Source organism: Ursus americanus, chromosome 22 (genome assembly GCF_024610735.1).
Source record: "Ursus americanus isolate L20-20 chromosome 22, mUrsAme1.1.p, whole genome shotgun sequence".
Classification (NCBI taxonomy): Eukaryota; Metazoa; Chordata; class Mammalia; order Carnivora; family Ursidae; genus Ursus; species Ursus americanus.
Genome location: NC_142148.1, coordinates 21,833,009 through 21,855,305, shown reverse-complemented (window position 1 = coordinate 21,855,305; position 22,297 = coordinate 21,833,009). Strand labels below are relative to the sequence as shown.

The following is a 22,297-nucleotide window of genomic DNA, read 5'->3' as shown; positions in this document are numbered from 1 at the left end:
GAGGAAGAAGCAGGCTCCCAGCAGAGGAGCCTGATGTGGGGCTCGATCCCAGGACCCTGGGATCACGCCCTGAGCCGAAGGCAGACGCTTAACCGCTGTGCCACCCAGGCGCCCCTGATGAAGGGTTTCTAATGTCAGCGCAGGCACCGAGGCTGGGAAGTACTGCGGGGGAGGGGGGCGGCAGGGCCTGCCTGAATAAACATCCCAATTCTGTCCCTGGTCACGAGTATCTAAACACACAGACCGTGGCTGTCTGTAGACACAGGTGCACGATTCCTTCTCGGAAATCCCTGGGGCCAGGTGTGCTCGGAATTCAGAATGCGTGGGGATTTAGAAAGACAATGTGGTACCTACACTGCGTACTGGACCCGCGCCCCAGCAGGGTCTGGTGTAACACTCTACGCTCTGGCACACTCATGCCTCCCCTACAAACACATGAATATTAACATGAAATGGGATAAATAAAGGTTTTGCTACCAAATGAATGTCAGGCCAATCTTTTCCAACCAAGTTAGATACAACCAAACACAGCTCTCAGAGCTTCTGGATTTCAGAATTGAGGCACGGAATCAAAGATCGTTATCTGCAGTAGAATGGGAATAATAATTATCTACATATCATAGCATAGTTGTAAAGATGAAATGCAATAATTCACCTCAAGTATTTAATACAGTACCTAGAACACCATACTCAATGCCTGAGGGGTTTTTTTTTATCATTTACATGTATAGTATCGTTTCACACGCAGAATTCTGCACGTGTGGACACATTGAGAGTATGAATGTACATCAAGTTTGTTTTATTTTATTTATTTATTTATTTTTTGGCAACAAAGCAAGGTTTATTGAGTGATAGCAAAGTGATAGTACAAAGCTCTCAAGGAGGGAGGGGACCCGAGGGGGTTGCCCTCAAGTTTATTATTTATATAGTTATAGATTTGTGGTTATATCATATTTATACACATGTATATATCTATTATGACAATGTATGTAGTTATGTTTATCATTTTTTTAAGATTTATTTATTTGAGAGAGCATGAGTGGGGACAAGGAGGGATATTGGCAGAGGGAGAGGGAGAAGCAGACTCCCCACTTAGCAGGGAGCCTGACACGGGGCTCGAGCCCAGGACCCTGGGATCATGACCTGAGCTGAAGGCAGACGCTTGACTCACTGAACCACCCAGGTGCCCTGGTTATGTTTATATCTTATTAATTATGTCTATTTCAGTAAATGTAGTATTTCTATTAATTATAGGTACATATATTATTTAATTTTCTATGTTTACCTTTTTTTCTTCCTAAAGTTTTTTTTTAAGATTTTATTTATTTATTTGAGAGACAGCGTGAGACAGACAGAGAGAAAGGACAAGCAGAGGGAGCAGAAGAGGGAGAAGCAGGCTCCCTGCTGAGCTGGGAGCGTGATGTGGAACTCAATCCCAGGACCCTGAGATCATGACCTGAGCCGAAGGCAGATGCTTAACCAACTGAGCCTCCCAGGAGCCTCTAAAGTAAATTTCTGTTTCTCTTTGTTACTCCAGTACCGGGAAATATCTAGAAAGATTTATACCAAATATGGAGGATTTGCCTGAGACAAACTGACTTAACACATAGGCTATGTGGCCTTCAGTTCACTGTGGAGGGTGTAGGGGAACATCCAACTCAGGAGCCAAAACTGGGCTTCAGGTAAAATCAATACAATGGTTAAAAAGAAAAAAAATCAATATGGTGGTTCCCCAAAATATTAAAAATAGAACTACCATAGGAATCAGCAATCCCACTTCTGGGTACATACCCAAAGGAAATGAACTCTGGATCTCAGTGAGCTATCTGCAGGCCCATGTTCTTTGCAGCATTAGTCACGATAGCCAAGATATGGAAACTACCTGAGTCTTCACAAATGAATGGATAAAGAAATTGTGATGTATATTTATAACAGAATATTATTCAGCCGTATAAAAGAAGAAAATCCTGCCATTTTTGACAACATGGATGGACCTAGTAGACAAATACCGCAAAATCTCACTTACACGTGGAATGGGGAAAAAAGCCAAACTCATACAAGCAGTGAGCAGAACAGTGGTTGCCAAGGGCAGGGAAGAGGGGCTGGGGGCTGGGGGTGGGGGTGGGGAGATGTTGGTCAAAGGGTACAAAGTTTCAGTTATGCAGGATGAATAAGTTCTGGAGATCCATGTACAGCACGGTGACTACAGCTAACAATACTGTATTGTATACTTGAATACGCTGAGAGTAGATCTTAAGTACTCTCAGCATAAAAAAAAAAAAAAAAGAGGGGCGCCTGAGTGGCTCAGTCGGTTAAGCCTCTAACACTTGATTTCAGCTCAGGTCATGATCTCAGGGTTGTGAGTTCAAGCCCTGCATTGGGCTCCATGCTTAAGGAGGCCCAGCGTGGAGCCTACTTTAATTAATTAACTAGTTAGTTAAAATAAAATAGGTATATTCATAAGTCACAAACACACAGCAATAAAAAAAAATTTCCTGGGTTCCCCATATGGGCCACCAAAAAGCAACAACTACTTCTATATACCAAACATAGATGAACCTCAAAAAATTACATTGAGCCAAAGAAGCCAGACACAAAGACTACATGCACTTATAGGAAGTTCTAGAATGGGCAAAACGAATCCATGGTATAAGAAATCAGAACAGCGCTGACAGCTGGGGTGGGCATATTGACTGGAACAGCAGGGATCCTTCTGGGGCACTGGAAATGTGCTCTGTTGTGATCTGGGTAGGGACTCTACAGATGTGTAAGACAAAACTTCATCAGCTGTACACTTAAGATGTGTGCACTTTATACAATGCATACCTTAAAAGAGTAAAAAATCATACATACTATATTGGCATATAATGCAATGGTAACAAAACTAGATTATTAAATTTACCTAGATCCTGTTGCCTGCTGAGGACTCTGAGGTTCATTAAAAAGGGAAATGAGCAAGTCTTAGAGAGGTGTTAAAGACCTATCAGCTCTCTTTGGGGAGGGACCAAGTCTGTCTCCACCACAGTAACCCCAGCACCTGCCACAGGGTCCAGGAAAGAGCTGGTTCTCAACAAGCAGATGCTGAATGAGTGAATGAATGCAAGGATGGAAGCCCAAGCTGATGGCCTGGAGATGAGCCTCAGGGCTGTGTCAATGCCACCTGGGTGTCCCTCTAAGTCCAGTCTTCCCCACCCTACCCCTGCCCTAGTCCCAGCCCCAGGGGAACCATACCTCAAGGAAGTCATCCCCCTCGCTGGGCAAAATCTTGCCCTGCCGCCAACGCTTGAGGAACCACCTGAGCTTCATGAAGAGCAGCAGGAAGTTGTGCTTGAACTGCTGGGACTCCTGCACCAGCATGTTCTTCTCCTGGCTCCAGAATTTCTGCTCCAGCCTCCGCTGGAGGCTCAGGCTTTGCAGCTCAAACTCGCGCCTCAGGAGCGCCCTCTGCTGATCCTCCTTCAGCTGGAGGAGGACGAAAGCGTGAGCACCCCCAGCGGTCCTCCCAGCCCTACCCCTTCCCATTCCAGGCCTCGGATAAAGACAGAGAGGAAAGTTTGGGAGGTGCCTGTTGGTGCTCCCTGTCAGGGACTCTACCAATACCAGCTCAATCTGTTGAGATAAACTCCAGGGAAGAGAAACTCATAAAAGTAGCAGCAATCACAATTATGGATCATTGAGAAGAGGGATTTGAACCCAGCTCTGCCTCACTATAAAAACCATGACATCACATAATGAGTGCATACTGGCTGCCAAAGTTTCACGGGAACTCTCACATCTGATTGAGGAACCTGGGAGGGTGAGCAATGATGGCACGAAGGGGTGACCCATGCAGAGCACCAAGGGCAAGCTGGGAGAGAGAAGATGCAAATCCCGAGGAAGGAATGCAGTGTCATGACTGAGAGAACAGAGACCGGGATTCGAATCTTGCCCTCGATGTGCAACCTAGGCCAAGTATTTCAGCTCCCCGGGCATCAGTCTCCCTACCTATAAAATGGGGACACCTCACAGAAGAAATCCTAAGGACTAAAAGACATAATGTGTGAAAAGAGCATTGCACAGGCCTGACATACAGTAAGGGCTTAATACATGCTTTCTATTAGCAGGACTATCAGCCTTGATTAGCAGCCAGACCTCTGGCATTTCTGATACAGGTTTTTAGCTCTGATGGGGGAAGTATGTCATAGTTGGGAAACTGAGGCCCAGAGAGGAGACAGGATTGGCCCAAGGTCACACAGGCAGTCAATGACAAGCGCAGGATTCCAGCCCAGTAGAGCTAATGCACGAGCAAGTATAGCTAGGGCCAGAAGACTCAAGTTTCCCAATACCCCTGGCTTCTGAAGACCCGTGGAGCCCTAAGGTTTCTGCCTTCAGTTCAGGGAAGAGAAAATGGAGTCGGTACAGGGGGACACTGGGCACCACCCACCTGGACCATCTTCTGGTTGAAGTTGTCGGCCTCCTCCTTCCGTAGCTGCCGTTCCTGGGAGAGCTGCTCCTGCAGGCCTCGGAGGCTGTCGTGGGCCTCGGCCAGCACCAGCTGCAGCTCCTTGATCTGGGATAGGGATGAAGGACACAGACAGAGGGAGAGACCAGGGGTTGGGGGATAGAGCTGTGGTCAGAGGTCAAAAGTTAAGTGGGGTCCAAGCTGTCCCTGGAATATAAATGAGGCACAGTGGCTGACCCTACTTCAGGGGGTTGTCATGACAATTAAACAAAACAATGCACATCAAATTTAGCTATTACTATAATTTTGCCTTGATAATTTCTCTCTTTGAAATGCATCTGAAGAAAATAACATACTGAGAGAGCTAAGTTTGATTCACAAAGACGTTCGTTGTCTCATTGTTTATAATTGCAAAAATTTAGAAACAACTTGGATAAATAAAAGGATTAATAGGTGTGGTTAATAGGTCTATACATAAAGTCCATTCAACTGTACACTTAAGGATAGTGTCCTTTTTTGCATGTATATTATTATGTTATACTTCAATAAAAAATTTAAAAAGATTTATACCTCAATAAAAAAACAGAAAGGACATGGACACACACACTTAAATGTGAACAGTGATTAACTGACAATCTTGTGATCTTGACTTCCTTCTTTATATCTTCATGCAATGCTGCTTAGGGACTTTGTTGTAGTTATAATGTTGCCTATAATGACAATATAATAAAATCTTTTTAAAAAGACAGTAAAATTCTACATTTTGAGGGGAAATTGTGTTTATAAGCATTTGTAACTAAACAGGCAAAATTAATCTATTCTCTTAGAAGTCAAGATGATGACTGGATGGGGACCAGAAGGGAGGCTTCAAGGACAGGTCATGCTCTGTTTAATAACGTGCTAGCTGATTACATAGGAGTGGTCAGTCTGGGAAAGTCATTTGAGCTGTCCACTTACAAGTGCTTTTCTGTGTGTGTTATATACTTCAATTTAAATTTTAAGTATTTCTAGTGGCAGAGGGAAATTTTTATGCTGTCATGTTAAGCAGGAAAAAAAGAAAGAAAGAAAGAAAGAAATGTCATCTGCCACACCTACATCAAACCTTCCCAGGCAAGATGCCACCCCCCCCCATGAAAAGAAAACATTTATTATCTAGCCAATAACGTGGAAACTTGGCAATGGAAGGCACTCTGACTTAAGATATATCTTGTATGCCTATTTTATATTAAAGATCTTTGCAGGCCTGGATACTACCTGCTACCTCTGGTGTTCTCCTTGGACTCGGTGCCTAACACAGAGTCTGGCAAATTGTAACTGCTCAGTAGAGAGTGGTTGAATGAAACAGTAATTGAATGTATGCACATGAGCTGACCTATCTCCTTTTCTTAGAAAATGAGAACTAAGTATTTCATGTTGGGTTTTGTTTTATTTTTTTTTCCCTTTTTGCCATGGCTGCTAGGAAGCTCAGACCACTTAGAGAGTTTGAGCCATCAGCTTCCAGGGAGCTTCTCCCCCTGGGCACTTGCAGGCTGGCCTTCCTGGGACCACAAAACTGCCTTTCCATGGATGTTTAGTGCTTACAATGGGGCACACACAAGGTTCTCCATGGCTCAGGAGTCTCAGGGAGGCTCCATCCCATCCACAGGAGCCCTTTCCTACTTCAGGTTCATTGTGAAGTGCTGGCAGAGACTCAAGAAGGCTTGGGAAGGGCTCTGAACCACCAGGAATTCTTCAAGGACCAGGGAACCCTATGTATAATTCTACAGCCTCCCTCCACTCGAATCCTCCCATGTGACAAATGGGGAAGATGCAGCCAGAGAATGGGAACATGCCCAAGGCCACAAAGCCACACTGGTGGGTCCCCTGAGGCCCTGAGATGTGTCATCCTCCTCCTCCTCACCCAACAGGGACCAGGCTTTAATAAGGCTTTTCATGTATTTCATCCTTTCAACAGTCCTCTGAGGGATCAGCTTTATTGTAAAGGTGAGAAAACGGAGATTAGAGAGGTCAAGTCAATTGTCTACAATCTCACAGCCAGTATATAGCAGTTCCACAATTTGAGCCCAGTCAGCCTGACTGTAAAGATTGCTGCCCTCCTGCTAAAGAAATAAGTGGTTTCATTAAATAATATAAATTACTGAATTCCCAGTGAAACTTAGTATAGCAAAACAAAATTCATTTCTTCAAATGAGTTTATAAGCTTCCTTTTATCAGGCCAAGAGAAAGGCCCAAACTTCCTTGTCTCCCTTTTAGCCCTTGCTGCCAGGAAGCGTGGAACCAAACGGAATACTCAAAACCCACATCTTCACCAGCTAAGCTTCTCCACGGATGGCCCAGCCTCTGGAAGGCCCCAGCCACTCTCCTCCTGCCCTCCCCCTCGCTCGATCAGGCCTAGGCCCACCTCAGAGGCGTAGGAATCATTGTCTTCGGCTCGGTAAGGCCTGAAGTTCCGGCCGGGGTCGGGCTTGGAGTCCAAGTCACCACTGCGGAAGGGCTCTCGTATCCTGGGCTCCCATTCCGGCAGATCCCTGAAGTCAGGCGGCTGCACCCAGAGGCACAGGCAGAAGAGACCAAAGGTAACAATGCGGAGGGGCCCAAGGGGTGCCAGAAGCAGCCCCCACCCCAGGCCCTGGGTTCTAGAAGAGGCTCTGACCACCCACCTGAGGGCTGGCCTCAGTGGATTCAGCTCTGCAGCCCAAACCCGGGCTACAACTATTCAGCAAGTCTCTGTCAAAAGGATGAATGAATAGCTAGGTGCTGAGTGAAAACCCTGATCCTGTGAATGTCTGTCTTCTGCACAAACCTTCTGAGCCATCCTCAATGGTCCTACCACGTGTGTGGGCCCAGCTCATTCCTACCTCAAGAAGAACCAAAGGAGAGACCTAACCTGGGGGAGTCTGCTTGCTTAAAAAAGCAAGATCAAGCCAGATCAGCAGAGCACAGATTAAAGAAATTAGGGCACAACTACACCGTGTAGCTGTCAAGAAGAAAGAGCTAAATCTCTGTATGGACATGGGAAGACCCCTCCCATTGCTCTCGGGATGAAGATGCTCCCTGCAACCCAGCTGCCCTCCTTCCCTTGGTCCGCGGGCACGCCATGCTCCTTCCGGCTATGATGCCTTCACATGGTGCTCCCTCTGCTTACAACACTCTTCCCCTGCTGATCCACCTTTCCTAGCTCAGCTCAGATCAGAGGCCGTCCCTGATCCGAAGACGAGGTCAGGTTCCTTGTGCACAGAACCAAGTGCCCTTCCCTGACAGCCCTCATGTCAGTTTGTCATTTCACATTCAGTGGCCTGATATTTTGATTAACATCTTTCTTCCCCATTAGATGACAGGGGCCGGAGGGCAGGAATCAGGTCTGGTTTTGCTCCAGCACCGAGCACAAAAAGTATATGAACAATAAATACAGCAGTGTAAGCACATGAACCACTAGACACATTGCACAAGAAAAACCAGTTGCGTGGTAATGGTAGATATCACATAAAACAATTGGGGTGAAAAACAAGTCCACGAGAGGATATGCAGAAAAAGACTTAAAAAGGCATGCTGTGATGACATGGTCATGTTCTGGGTGATGAGGACACCAGTGTGCTCCCCTCGGGAAAACTCCCTTGCCATACACTTGTGCGGCACTGTGTGCCTCTCTGTCCTATGTATGATTCGGTAAAAGGTTTCTAACAAAAAAAGTACTGGGGCCTGTGGCTGGGACATCTTACCTGGAAGTCTGAGCCAAGGTCTTTGGCCAAAAGAATCTCCTTGGACGGTCCCTGGGAGGCCAAGGCAGGCAGCGACGGGAAGGGCTCTGGCTGCTCCTTGGCAGAGCTCCCAAGGACGGCGTCTGCCTTCCGCGTGAAGGCATTGAGCTCCTGCTGAAGCATGCTCAGCCGCACCAGGATGGCATGGATGAGCTTGGTGTCCCTGGGTCCCTCGCTGTTGTCAGGGGCCTCATGCAGCCGAAAGTCGGCACACTCGTTGTCCAGGTACAGGCGGAGGCCGGCCGAGAAGCCGTTGGCGTCGGCCACCAGGACATCGATGGCCTTGCTGACCAGGGCGGCCTGCTCCCTCAGCCCCAGCAGCGCCTCGGCCTCCCTGGCTCTGCAGAGCCGGGCAGCAGGGGGGCCATGGGCCTCGCCAAGAGCCGCGGGCACGCACTGGGCAGAGTCCCCGGCCTCCGCGTCCGTCTCCAGCGTGGGCCGCGCACTCTGGCAGGAGGCAAGGTCGCAGCGCTGGAGGTTGGAGAGCAGCACGCGGTTCTCATACTGCAGCTTCTTGACCTTGCCGCTGAGCTCGCTGACCTGCAGTTTGGCAGCCGCCAGCTCCTCCTGCGAGGGCTCACTGAGCGCGGAGCAGCTGTCCTCTGACAGCGTCACGTCCAGCTCGTGCTCCGAGCGGTACTTGGCCAGCTCGGTGAGCAGCAGCTTGTTCTGGTCCTCCAGCTCTGCCGAGGAGCGCCGGAGCAGCTCGGCCTCCTCCTCCACAAACTGCAGGTGTCGCCGCAGCTCCACCAGGCTGTCCCCGCACTCGCCGCCCCCCAGCGCAGAGAAGGCCAGGCGCGCCTCCGTGCCTCCGCAGCCTCCGCTGTGATCCTTCATGTCGTCCATCTCCGCCCGCAGGCCTCGGTTTTCCACCTCCAGCTCCACGATGCGGCGGCTCAGCAGGTTGGCTTCCTCCTCCACCAGCTTCAGGTGCACCTTCAGCTCAGTCTCCCGGGAGTGGGGCGCGTCGGCCAGCTCCTCGGCGGACAGGGCGCTGTCCAGATCACCGTAGAGCGAGCGGTACTTGAGCAGCTCCTCTTTCATGCTGTCGTTCTCCTTGGCGAGCTTGGTGAGCTTCTTGCACATGAGGGCTGACTCCTCCTTTGCAAAGTGCAGCTGGCACTTCAGGTCCGCGCTGTCCTCCTGGGGCCCAAGGGCACGGGGACAGACAGGACCCAGGAAGGTTAGTGTCAAGAAGCTCAGTACCAGCCGCCGCATTTTGGGGAGCACTAACAACGTGCTGGGGACACAGGAAGGAATCAGACAAGGGCCTGACTCTCGAGGAGCAGGGGAAGCAGAGAGGGAGACCTCCTGGACACTGCACCAAGGATGGAGCACGGCACAGCCTGGGGAGCCCAGGAGGGCTTCCTGGAGTAGGTGACATCCTGCCACTGCTACTACCATCACTACTATAGTTTCCTCATCTTGTAAAATGGGAAAATAACACTCCCTTCCTCACGGAGCCATGGGAAGGATTAAAGGACATAATGCAGGAAGAGTGCCTGGCATGCTGACAGTCCAGGACCAGGAGAGGCTCACTGTCGTCTATGCCTGACCTGAGCTACATCTGTATATAGCACTTTATCTGTCTGCCAGTGTGAGAACCATGGGCTCACAGCATGGTTTTGGGAAGTGAAATGAGAACTGAAGCCAAGAAAATGAAAAAGAGGAGGGTGGGGTTGAGGTTGGGGAAGGGTGGGCTTCCCAGGCCACTTGGAGTTAAGCCTTGGCCCTTCAGATTCAAACCTGCCTCTGGGGGCCATGGGGGCTGCCGGGAAATACCTGCACGGAAGGCTTCTTGTCTATCTTCCCCAGGGAGCGGGTTCCTCTTTTCTTCAAGGAATGCTAGAAATTAAAAAACAAAAACACACAAAACTGAAAGCTCATGGGGTGGTGGGCATCAAAGAGTAGTCAAGGTGCCTAGGGTTCCACTGAGGGCCCTGCTCCCTGCCCAGCCTAGTCCAGCCACATCCAGGCCTTGTCCAGCACAAACCACTGAGCCAGAGGGGCCCTCAAGAACACCCAGCGGGCTAGAAGCACATGAGGAGAGGACTCTGATCACACCAGCCCAGGGTCCCCCGCCCCCCCCCCCCTGTTATGATCCAGTTGGCCTGGGCCAAGACCCAGAAATCTGGGTTTCTGTTCTTCTGTGTCTTTTATTCATTCAAAGATTTCCTGAGTACCTATTATGTGCCAGGTGCAGGGAGGCACAGGGGACACAGCAGTGACCAAGCCAGACAGGGTACCTGGGGAGGATATTGTGGTGCTCCATCCAGATGCCCCCCTCCTCAGAACTGGGGCACCTGTTCCCCCAACTAAGACCTCAAAGCTGAGTCCCCTCCCAGTGATGCCACTGGCTGAGGGCAGTCCCGTCATTCGAGGTCATGTGCCCTCCCTGGGGGGAGCCCACATGCAACGACTGGTCCATGGCCTCCTGCCTCAACTCAGAACGATTCTAAACAGCCGTCCCAGCTCTAGAGCTCCCCATGGGATGGCGGAGGCCATTGGTGTGAATGCTCTGAAGCCCCTTGGTGGTGTTATTCCCAACGGGACTCTTCCATAAGCAGGCAAATCTCCATTTCGGGGGAAATCCTGTCCTCATGGACTTCAACTGGGGATGCATACTAATAAACAAAATGTATACAGGTAAAATAGATCACAATTACACAGGAGGGACTGCTCGATTTTTCACAATTTAAATTGTTAAGTTTTCATGCAAAATACTACTATAATAATCATAATTTAAAAATCCAGAACTGATATAGAAAGAAACAGATTTTTTGTTGAAATTTATACTATTAATTAGATAAGCAAACTCTACATGGAAAAAAAGTACCCTAAGAAAGTAAAAGTATAAACGATACTGGGAAAAAAATTTTTGCAATTTATTGCCCTGACAAAGGGTTAATATCCTACATAAAGAGTTTCATAAAATAGAAAACAAAAAGGCCAACAAACCTATACTAAAATGTGCTAGAGATATGAAACACTGTTCACAGGAAAAGAAAGGTAAATGGCTTGTAACCGTAGGAAGATGTTCAACCCTATTCAAGATGGAGAAATGTAAATGAAAACTACACCCAGATACCATTTCTCACCTATCAGATTGGCAAAAATCCAAACATCTGACAATAAATACTGTTGATGAAGGTATGGAGAAGAAGGAAAAGTCCTATATTGCTGGGAAGAATGCAAAATGGCACAAGCCCTATGGAGGGGAACTTGAGGAAAGAGTACAATAATTTTTACTAGTTTCTTGATGTTTAAAAAAGCCACTCAGGGGGCACCTGGGTGGCTCAGTCGGTCAAGCAACCTAAGCAACCAACTCTTGACTTCAGCTAAAGTCGTGATCTCAATCAAGGTCATGGGATCAAGCTCCCCCCATGTCCCCTACCACGCACTCAGCAGAGAGTCTGCTTGAGATTTTCTCCCTTCCTCTGCTCTGTCTCTTAAATAAATAAATAAATAAATAAATAAATAAATAAATAAATAAATAAAATCTTTAAAAAAATTTTTTTTAATAAAAGCCCCTCAGTTAGATGCATGAGTCTATTAAACACCCCTCCCCGTGAGAGGGATGATTTTATTACTGGTGTATAAAACCACACTTAGGTTGCCTTTGACTTTTCAAGTTCAACAAGTATTTTTTTGAGAATGCTCCCAGGTGTTTGAATATATGCTTCCTTAGCCCCCCGCCTCTCACACCCAACCCTGAAAGTGAGAACCACTGACCTAATCCAAGCCCCCACCTCGCTGAAGGTGGGAGAAAGGTCCCACAGCAAATTCATAGCTGACCAGGGGCCAGTTCCTGACCGAGCTCTTGATATAGTTCCCAAGACTTGGAAAGGGAAATTATGCCTTCTTTGATGAGGGCCAGAGTGGAGGGAGCACAGTGGTTCTCAAGCTGGGCGCACATCGGAATTACCTGGGGGAAGTTAACCAATAAACACGGATGCTCCAGGTCCCAGGGATTCTGCTATAATTGGTCCAGGCTGGGTCCCAGGCAGCGGTATTTTTAAACAGCTTCCCAGGTTGACGTCTACTGCACAGCCCAGGCTGGAACCTGAGAGCCAGGGAAATGAACTCCAGCTGGGGTCTGAAGTATATCTTGGAGCCCAATCAAATCCTAAAGAGACCTTTTGAAATGCAAATGAGGCAGGAAGGCAGAGGCTGATATTTCAGACGCTGGGTGCCAAGAGCGAAGAGCCAGTATTTGAGAAGGGCTGATTTGGGTTCTTTTAAAATCAAGCAGGAGAAGGTAGGAAATGGGGTGACGCCACAAAACAGGTTCCCCCCACAAACAGCCCCTCCCACAAATGGCACCTGGGAAGGGCGTGCTGAGAGGGACACCCGGGCATGGAGTGAGTGGAGAGGTGGGGACTGTGGGGAGAGATGGTCAGGCTTGCAGATCTGGGCCGGCTTATCACAAGCTCAGGGGGAAGCTCAGCTGGGAGCTGAACTCTGGCAACCCCACAACACTGAGTTTATGATCCTGGGTGAACCCCTTCCTCTCCGTATAAAACTGAGCTGAAAGACTCCCTGGAGGGGGGAAATGGGGTGACAGGAAGGGGGGGCTGGAGCACTAAGGGCTCCGGGCCACCACATATAAGGGAATGAAATCATGTAAAGCCTAACGCCATTAAAAGGACAGAGGGGAGTGAGATTTCCTGACATAGTAAAGTCTCTGAGACATCTCGGTAAGGAAAAGAAGGAACTCAACGAAACAAAACCCACAACCCAAATGTCCACCAACTGATAAATGGATAAACAAAATGTGGTATATCACACCAGGGAACATCGCTCAGCCATCGAAAACAATGAAGTGCTCATACTTGATACCACATGTGCGTATCTTGAGAACACCATGCTAAGTGAAAGAAGCTAGTCACAAAAGGCCACACAGTCTAGGATACATTTACATAAAATGTCCATAACAGGCAAATCCACAAGGGCAGAAAGTAGATTAGTGGTTGCCCACGGGCTGGGAGTGGCTGGGGAGTGACTGTCGGTGGGTGTAGGGTTTCTTGTTGGGGTGATGAAAATGTCCTGGATGGAGAAAGTGGTGAAGGTTGTATAACTCTAAATATTCTACAAAACCACTGAACTGTATACTTTAAAAAGACAAACTTAATTGTATGTGAATTTATATCTCAATAAAGCTGTTATTAAAAGAAACCTAGAGCATGTTACCATTATTATAAAAGTAAGGGGTGTGTGTGTGTGTGTGTGTGTGTGTGTGTGTGTGTGTACACACAGGGTGGGAAAGGTCTGAAGAATATACACCAGGCTGTTAATGAGAATACAGCCCTCTTCTTCCCCCACATTGGCGGGCGGGGGGCGGGGGGGGTCCTCCAGCTTTTTCTTTAAAAATTTTTTTTCATTACAAAATCTTTGAAAAAAATTTTAAAATAATATACAAAAATACATTCTCACTGTAAATCTGTACAATGCTGACAAATCAGAAGACCCCCAGCCATTCTCCTCCCCAACCTGAGCGTGACCACAGCTGACGGCCAGCTGGAGCTCCTTCTCAACCTTTGGCTCTGTGTTTAAAACACCGAAATAGACGGTGCGCTTTTAGACTTTCTTTCCTTCCTATGTTTACTTGACTCTGTGATCTTTGATTTTTATAATAAGCACCTTAGGCAAAAGAAAACCGCAAACATCCAGCATTTTAAAAAAGTTTCTGTTCATGCTACATTATTCTACATGTTACAGAAACCATGGATACAATATAATCCCATCTTTATTTTCTAAAAATACACAGAGAAATACACATTGTGTGAACACAGAGAAAGGCCTAAAAAGATACAAACCAACCTGCTAACCACGGTTTAAGCTGAGTCGGGAGCAGAACTGAGGAAGGTGGGTAAGAGAGGCTTCCTTCTTTTTCACGTAGGGTTGTTATTATTATTTTTTGGATAACACATTCACATTGTTCAAACTTCAAAAACCACAAAAATGGGGGAAGGGGGGCAAAATGGGGGAAGGGGAATGAGAGACCTAGGCTTTCAGTTAAGGGGGTGAAAGGCACAGCATAGGGAATGTAGTCAATGGTGTTATAATAGGGTTGCGTGGTGACAGCTGGTTGTTACACTTGCAGTGGGCACAGCATAATGTATAGACTTGCTGAATCACTACGTCGTACACCTGAAACCAATGTCACATTGTATGTCAACTACACTTAAAAAAAAAAATCACAAAAAGGAATACAGTGAACCCAAGTCACCAGTTTTCCAGCCCGAGGCAACCAATACAACTGGAGTCTGATGTATGCATCCTTAGTGGTAGGCTGGGCCTGCATTTATGAGCTTTTATGACGTATTTGTGCTTCATTAAGCTTCTGTTAGGGGAAGAAAATGCACATAGACATATACATTTCAACATGTGTGTGCATATAAATAGACAAATGTATTGGAAGTAGATGCCCCTCCCAAAGAATAATTTGATAATTACTCGGAGTAACTCCCTCTGAATACTGGATTACGGGTGAATTTTTCCTCCTTATGACTTACTTGTATTTTCTGTTAGTCTTTCTCTATTAAGCATATATATATACCCTGTCGGGTGGAGGGGGAGAAAATCATAGTGAGACGTTTCTAATATACTTTCCCAAGAAAAGTCACTGGACACCTTTCCAACTGGCAAAGAGTAAGCTCTGAGAGCCATGAACCTCGCCGGGAAGGGAGGGCAGTAGGCAGAAAAGAGGGGCCAGAGCAGCAAGCCCTTTCAGGACCAGAATAACTCCAGCCTTTTCTGGTTGGAACTGACCCCCTCCCCCTATCTAAGCCATTTGGGCTCCCACACTACCCTTCAGCTCTGGAGGGAAAACAAGGCAGGCTCACAGAGCACAAAGACCCCCTCCCCCTGCAGGACAGCAGCTGGCCAGGCAGCCTGGGGGGCTGCGGTGCCCCTCCGGGAAGCCAGGGCCTGTCAGAGCCCCTTTGTGGATTCCCCGGGGGAGTGGGAAGGAAGGGGCAAGGCAGGACAGTGCCAGACACCAACAAGAATGCCGGTCGCTAAGTGACGGACCCCAAGGGCACATTCTTTGGCCTGGCACACATCAAGGGCTTCCCCACCTACGAGCAACTCACAAGGCCACCTTTGAGCAGCCAGGGTGGCGCCTCGAAGCATCCTTGGTCTAATGGCTCCTAGGAGGAGCCGGAGCTATGTCCTCCCTTGTCCTTCTCTAGGAGACTAGTAGATTGTGTCCCCCGCACGTCCAGCCCGCACAGAGAGGCTGCCTGAGCACCGCTCTGGAGGGCCCCCTGCTCTCGAACACCTTCCGTGCATCCGTGCTACCAAGAAACAAAGACCAACCTTAAGGAATAAAATGAACCTGCTGCCAAAACAGCTGGACAGATTTTCGCCAAATACGGAGGGCATGTTTGAAAGGGTCTCACTGAAAACATGGACCGTGCTGTGTGTGCAAAATTTACTCGAGAGGGGACCTGGGGTGGGGGTGCATCTCGAAGACTGAGCCATTCTTCCTCCAGAGCAGCTGAAACAGCTAGAGGCCGAGTGGCCCCTGGCTAAGGGGAGACCATCTGGGGGGAAGAAGCAAAGACTGGTTTAGACTCGAGCCCCAGATCAGAAGTCACAGGGACATACACTGCCAATGGCAGGCACTGATTTGCGGTGTAACTGCTCCTGCCACGGGCAAGTGGCAGCTCGACACGGACCACGCCTTGCTAAGGGCAGCAGAAATGTATTTTTTAAGGTAAATGCTGCCCCAGACCCATAGCCAGGCAGCAGTTTTAAGTGTGATGATGATAATCAGTATTCACCAAGCCCTTCCTCTCCACTAAGCACTTCACCCGCTTGTCTCTGAGAAGCAGGGGTTCGGATTCCTGTTTTATAAACGAACAAACTGAGCCCTGGAACAGTTAGTTACACGATTTGCCCAGCAGCACAGTCATTGGCAAGTGAGTGGCAAAGCCAGCATTCGAACTCAGGCCCGTGTGACCCCAAATTCGAGTTTGCCCTGCACCTGCACCACACAGACCATGGCCCGGCTTCATCAGACGACACCGCCAGCAGAGCCAAGATTTGAACCTGGGTGATCTGACTACCTGCCTACCCCATCAGAGTGGGAATCAGGACAAGAAGCCTGAGCCAGAGACGGAGGGACTCACTCACTGACATGAGCAGCCCCTTCGGAGGTTCTGAAAACACAGCAGGACCCTAGGGAGGTGCCTGGATAGGGCGAAGAGGGTGGAGCAGCACCTGAGAGTCAGTGTGACCTTGGGAGTCCCGGGTTAGAATCCCATCGTTGTCTTTCCCCAGTCCCATCTACATGCAGCGGCCCGCTCCTTGGTATAAACCCAAGAGAACTGAACACGGATCTCAGCGAGGAGCCTGCTTCTCCCTCTCCCTCTGCCTGATGCTCATATTCTCTCTCTTTCTCTCTCTCTCTCTCACTCTGTCTCTCTCTCTCAAATAAATAAATAAAATCTTTAAAAAAAGAAAAAGAAGGTGGAAACAACCTACATGTCCATCAACTGATGAGTGGACATCAAAATGTCTATCCATACAATGGATTATTATTTGACCATGAAAAGGTATGACGTACTTGACACAAGCTTCAACACAGATGAACCTTGAAAACCTGATGCTGCGTGAAAGAAGTCAGTCACAAAAAATCACACATTGCAAGATTCCATTTGTATGAAACGTCTGGAACGGGCAAATCCACAGATTGTAGATTAGCGGTTGCCAGGGGCTGGAGGGCAGGGGGGAATGGGAGGTGACTGCTAACAGCTATGGGGTTTCTCTCCGGGACAACGGAAATATTCTAGATTTAGATCATGGTGATGGACGCAGAACATTATGAATATATTAAAAACCATTAAATTTGACATTTTAAAATGGCGACTTTTAGAGAATGTGAATTATATCACCATTAAAATACTGTCAAGAAGAGTACTTATGGTGACTAACATAATAAAATAAAAAATCATTATAAATAAAAAATAAATAAATAAATAAATTAAAAAAAAAAAGAGTACCACCTGTAAAATGAGGATAACAACACTAGGTATGTTGGGGCTGCTGGTGTCACAACATGAGGAGGTATACAAAATGCTTGGTGTGGTGCCTGGTACAGAGCAAGCACTCAGACACAGCAGCTATATTCTAATACATCACGTCAACACTCACACTGGCTTTCTGCCTAAAATACGAGAACGGGGGAATGATCCTGGGCGAGGGGGAGGCTGGTGTTACGATAACTGAGCTGCAGCCCAGCTGGGCAACAGGGCCACGGCGGAGGGCGGCTAGGGCTGGCCACCCTCCCTTCTCTCTAGTGAAGCGCCATCTCCATGGCAACCACATCAGCTCAGGCCAGGGGCTCCTGTTCCCAGCTGGGTGACAGTATCGCCACAGCAACCTGTCAGGATGGCAAAGGCAGATCTGGATGATGGGACGCCAGCAGCTCTGGCAGGATTGCTAAGGGACCCTCATCTCCATGGCAACCATGTCAGGAAGGAGGGGGGGAGGCAATCAGCAAATAAGCACAGGGCCACGCCCCCTCGCCCAGATCCTGAGACACCAAGGGGCATGCCAGGCGGGGCCAGACCTTCCAAGGGGAAGTAAACCAGTTTCTTGAGCACCTACTGTGTGCCTGGCACCACACAGGGCTCTTTACATGCTTGACTACATTTCAAATTTCACAAATAATCCCCCCACCAAACCCCACTTCACTACAGCATTGATTAAAAGAATACAAAGCAAAGTCATTTCCCCGTGCTATTCCCACCATCTCTGACTCCTTAGTTCAGTGGATTTTCCTCCACACTTTTGTTTGCTATGCGTTTGTGCACATACGTGCCCCAAACCAGTCTGTTCTGTATGCCTCTGCAAAATAATTAGTGGACTTTCTTCTCCTGTTCGAGATCTTTCAGCATCAGTACTTATGTATCTACCTTATTCTTTTTTTTAATTGTGCTAAGGTATACATAACATGAAATTTACCATTTCTAGTCATTTTCAAGTACACATTTCAGTGACATGAGGTGCATTCACTTTGTCAAGCAACCACTATTCATCTCTAGAACTTTTTTATTACCCTAAACTGAACGTCTATAGCCACTGAATACCAATTCCCCAGTCCCTCCTCTCTCCAGCACCTGGCTACGTCTACCCTGCTTTCTGTGTCTATGAAGCAGGACTACCCTAAGTATGTCCTATAAGTGGAACCATATAATACTGGTCCATCGGTGGCTGGCTTATTTCACATAGCATCATGTCTCCAAGGTTCATCCACGGTGTAGCATGTGTCAGAATTTCATTCCTTCTCGAAGCTTACCAAGAACCCACCGTATGTATACACACACACACACACACACACACACACACACACACACACCGATGGACATTTGGGTTGCTTCTACCTTTTGCCCTATTATGAATAATGCTGCTAGGAACAGAAGGGTACCAATAGCTGTTCACGTTCCTGCTTTTAATTCTTTGGGGCATATGTCCCATATATCCCAATTGCTGGCTCATACAATAATTGCGTGTTGAATTTGTTCAGGAACTGCCATACTACTTTGTTCTTTTTAACTGCTTCATAGTGTTCTATGGTTACTCAATCTTACTGCTGGTCAGAAACAACTTCACGAGCTGGGTACTGTTGGTATCCCGATGTCACAGATGGAAAAACAGAGACTTAGAGGGGACGTGGCTTCGGGGTCTCAGCCACATCTCTGCCAAGGAAGGGGGGGGTGAAGCCAGGCAAGCTGTCCCCCTCTGGGCCTCAGTTTCCTCTCCTTTACAATAGAAACACGCTGAGTTGCGGCCCTGGGTGGCTCAGTCGGTTAAGTGTCCGACTCTTGATTTCAGCTCGGGTCATAATCTCAGGGTCCTAAGATTGAGCTCTACATATGCTCAGTGCGGAGTCTGCTTCTATCCCTCTCCCTTTGCCCCCCCCCCCGGCTCACACACACTCTCTCTCTAAAATAAATAATCTTTGAAAAACAAAAAAGAAACATGCTAAGCTCCAAGGCACTCTCTGAAACTGTCTCCCCTTTTTACTATCAAGGATGGTAGCAATGAGATGTGTGGAGATGGCCCCTGTGTTGTGGGCCAGGCCACGGGGCGGGGGGGGGGGGGGACAGGAGGGTGTCTTGAGGGAGGGCGCCTCCCACCCAGCCCTGGAGCAGAGCAGGGCTCAGCAGCCCTTAGCAGCAAATGCCCCATGTCTCTACACTGAGAAGCTATTGGCACATCACACCAACAGGCCCAGGAGGAAGGGCAGCCGGAGGACTGTTCTGGCCTCAGGGCTGTGGCGTCTCAGTCCTGGATCGCTGGCATGCTTGCCCTCAGGGAAGGTGAGGAGTGCTCTAGAACAATGTACAATCCTAGAATACCCTCGTGAGCAGCCAGATAGCGGAGGCCCAGCTGTGTCTCTGCAGTCAGAAGCTAGCCGGGGCCATGTGGAACACAGACCCCTGACTTCTGGAGGATTCCAGCCCCTAGAGGTCACCTAGGCTGATGGCTTTCAAGAGGCATTCTGTACAGCCCACTGCCCTGTGTGACCTTGAGGACATCCCTCCTTCTCTCAGGGGCTATCTCCTCATCCATAAAATGGGTACAATCACAACCTCGCCGGGCCTTTATGAAAGTTGTTGAGGTAAAACATGCTGCACGCCCAACAGATAGCAGAAGGCAGAACGTACGTGTACGTGGAAAGACTCACAGGAGCAAAGACAGAGGCTGGTACCTGGGGGCCACACTCAGGAAGTGTCTGACATCCTAACATCCGTGTGGAGACACTGGCCAGAGGCCCGGCCCCAGCACCACCTTCACACCAAATGGCAGTCCCTAAAGCATGTCCACACAAGTTATCCCAGCTAGTCCTCACAACCATTCAGGGCATCACTGCCCTGTTCCGGAGGTGAGGAAACTGAGGCAGAGGGCTGGGCCCCACGCTGGGCATGTGGAGTGCTTTCTCAGTTAAACCTCCCACAGCTGTGGGTCTTTAGTGGATGACTGTCTCCTTCTTTGCCTGTGGGCTCCTGGAGGACAGGAACCGGTGTCTTTCATTCACCACTGTGTCCTCAGGGTCCGGCACACAGTGCACACAGTGGGTGCTCAGGAAATGTGTGCTGCAGGAACGAACGCGTGAATAAGACAGCTCTGCCCGGGGGGCATAACCGTGCAGACACAGCGGTTCAGAGCCCCTGGCTGGGTGGGGTCAGCGCACCCCCACCTGCCCCGCCTGGCCCTGCCTGGGACGGACGGGCCCTCACCTCTCTGGGCCGTTCCAACTCCGTCTGCAGCACCTGCTTGGCCAGCTCCGTCTCGATGAGCCGCTGCCGAAGCTCCTCGTTCTCCTCCTCCAGCCGCGCCCGTTTCTTCTCCACCGCCTCAAGCTCCTTATGCAGCCGTACGGAGATGTCCTTAGAGACCTGAGCAAGAGTGGGTGATGAGCAGGGCCCCCCACCCCTCCTTGGCTGCAGAGCAATCCCCGACAGACAGTGTCTCTCACCACCCCCATTTAGCAGATGAGGAAACCGAGGCGCAGAGAAGTCAGCAGATGGTAGGGGTCACACAGCCAGGAAAGAACAGAAGCAAAACCCCAACCCAGGCACCCCGTGCTCCCAATGTCTGTATCACAGTTCAGTCCCCAGGAAGCTGGAAAGGCCCTTCCTGTTCTTGGCAAGGCCTTTTCAATTATCCAGGGCATTTGGTGTTTCCAATTCTCATAAGAGCCTGTGGCAGGGCCAGAAGCTCATTTTAAAGGGAGGGAAGTCAGCAGGAGTGGAAACCAGAGCACGATGGGCAGCCCCAGAGCCATCTGAATCCCACTGCTGTGACCAGCATGTGATCCTGGGCAAACCATTTCCCCACTCTGTGCCTCAGTCTCAACTGCAAAATGGGTACAGTAATAGCAGCAACCTCATGGGCCCAAAAGGAGGACTGAATCAGCTATTGCACAAAAATCTCTGGCCCTGGGCCAGCACTGTGAGTGCCGGGGGAGTGGTCATGCCGAAGCTCAAGCTCCGAGAGGGGCATGACTTGCTGGAGGTCATGGTGTGACCCTGAGGCTGGTTTCCAATTGTCTGGGACATAGAGCATGCTCTAAATGACAAAGGCTGGGCACGGGTCCAAGTCATCCGTACAGAAAGGAACTAACAGAGCTGCAAACACCAATCCTGGGGCCAGGGCTCTGCAGCAAAAGCACCCCATTTCCTCAAGGACACCCTGGGGGTCAAAGGCCAAGATAGGGGTGCCTCTGGGGATGCGGAAGGCCCTCTGAGCCGGTAAATCACAACTATCCCTGAGCGGTCCAGGGACTACTGTTTGTTGAATACCTACCATGTGCCAGACTCATTCACCTTCACCCCAATTCTGTCTGAGGCTCACAGCCTAAGTGACCTGACTTGGGGTCATGCAAAGCCAGGGTGAGCTGAGCTGGGAGGAGCCCCTGGGATTTGCCTGAGGGGCCAACGTGGCCAGGGCTCTGGAGGAGTCCGAGGGCTTTGCCAGCAAGAGGTATGTGAGGGGCAGACAGCCCAACGCTCCCTGCCTGCCAGCCTCGGAAATGGCCGTGGCACCTGCTCCGCGCCGGAAGGGAAGAGGGCCCTCCCTGGCTCTGCCCTCTGCCTGGGCCCAGGCCCAGCTCGGCATGGACCCGCTGGCAGTATGAGACAGGCCAGGAAAAACAACGGCCAGAAAGGAAATTCAGCGCTGCCTCCCCCTCCCTCTGTTGCCCACTGCCGCTCTCTGCCCCTGAAGATCTCCAAGGACAGCCGGAATCTCCCCCTGTCCACAAAGTGGGGTGAGCAACCCCTCAATATCAGAACAAGGACTTGGCGGGTGGGGGAAACTAGACTGCGTCTGATTCCATCCCTCTCTGTGTGGACACCCACAAGTTTAATGACACATTCGAAGTCTCGGTGTGGTCACTGGGAAGTGGAGTTGAGACAGCCCAGTCCCAGGGGCTGCTGTGAGGAACAAATGACACAGTCCCCGGGCTGGTGGCTGGAGCATCAAGAAATACAACTTTTTAATGCACCATCAACATCACTGCTTCACCCCTGTGCACTGGTTTTACTGGACTAGGCCCAAAACCCCACAACCTCACTCTTGAGTT

General features: G+C 49.2%; 1 protein-coding gene across 1 annotated transcript in view; it reads right to left on the bottom strand.

The window, feature by feature from the left end:
• MTCL2 (microtubule crosslinking factor 2) overlaps window positions 1-22,297 on the bottom strand; it is a 67,885-nt gene that overhangs the window by 20,538 nt on the left and 25,050 nt on the right. The window contains exons 3-8 of the mRNA XM_045804558.2: window positions 20,451-20,609; window positions 9,982-10,044; window positions 8,161-9,342; window positions 6,843-6,983; window positions 4,424-4,549; window positions 3,232-3,462 (exon numbers count right to left, since the gene is read on the bottom strand). Of these exons, the coding sequence (XP_045660514.2) occupies window positions 3,232-3,462; window positions 4,424-4,549; window positions 6,843-6,983; window positions 8,161-9,342; window positions 9,982-10,044; window positions 20,451-20,609 (1,902 nt within the window). The remainder of the gene's footprint in view (window positions 1-3,231; window positions 3,463-4,423; window positions 4,550-6,842; window positions 6,984-8,160; window positions 9,343-9,981; window positions 10,045-20,450; window positions 20,610-22,297) is intronic.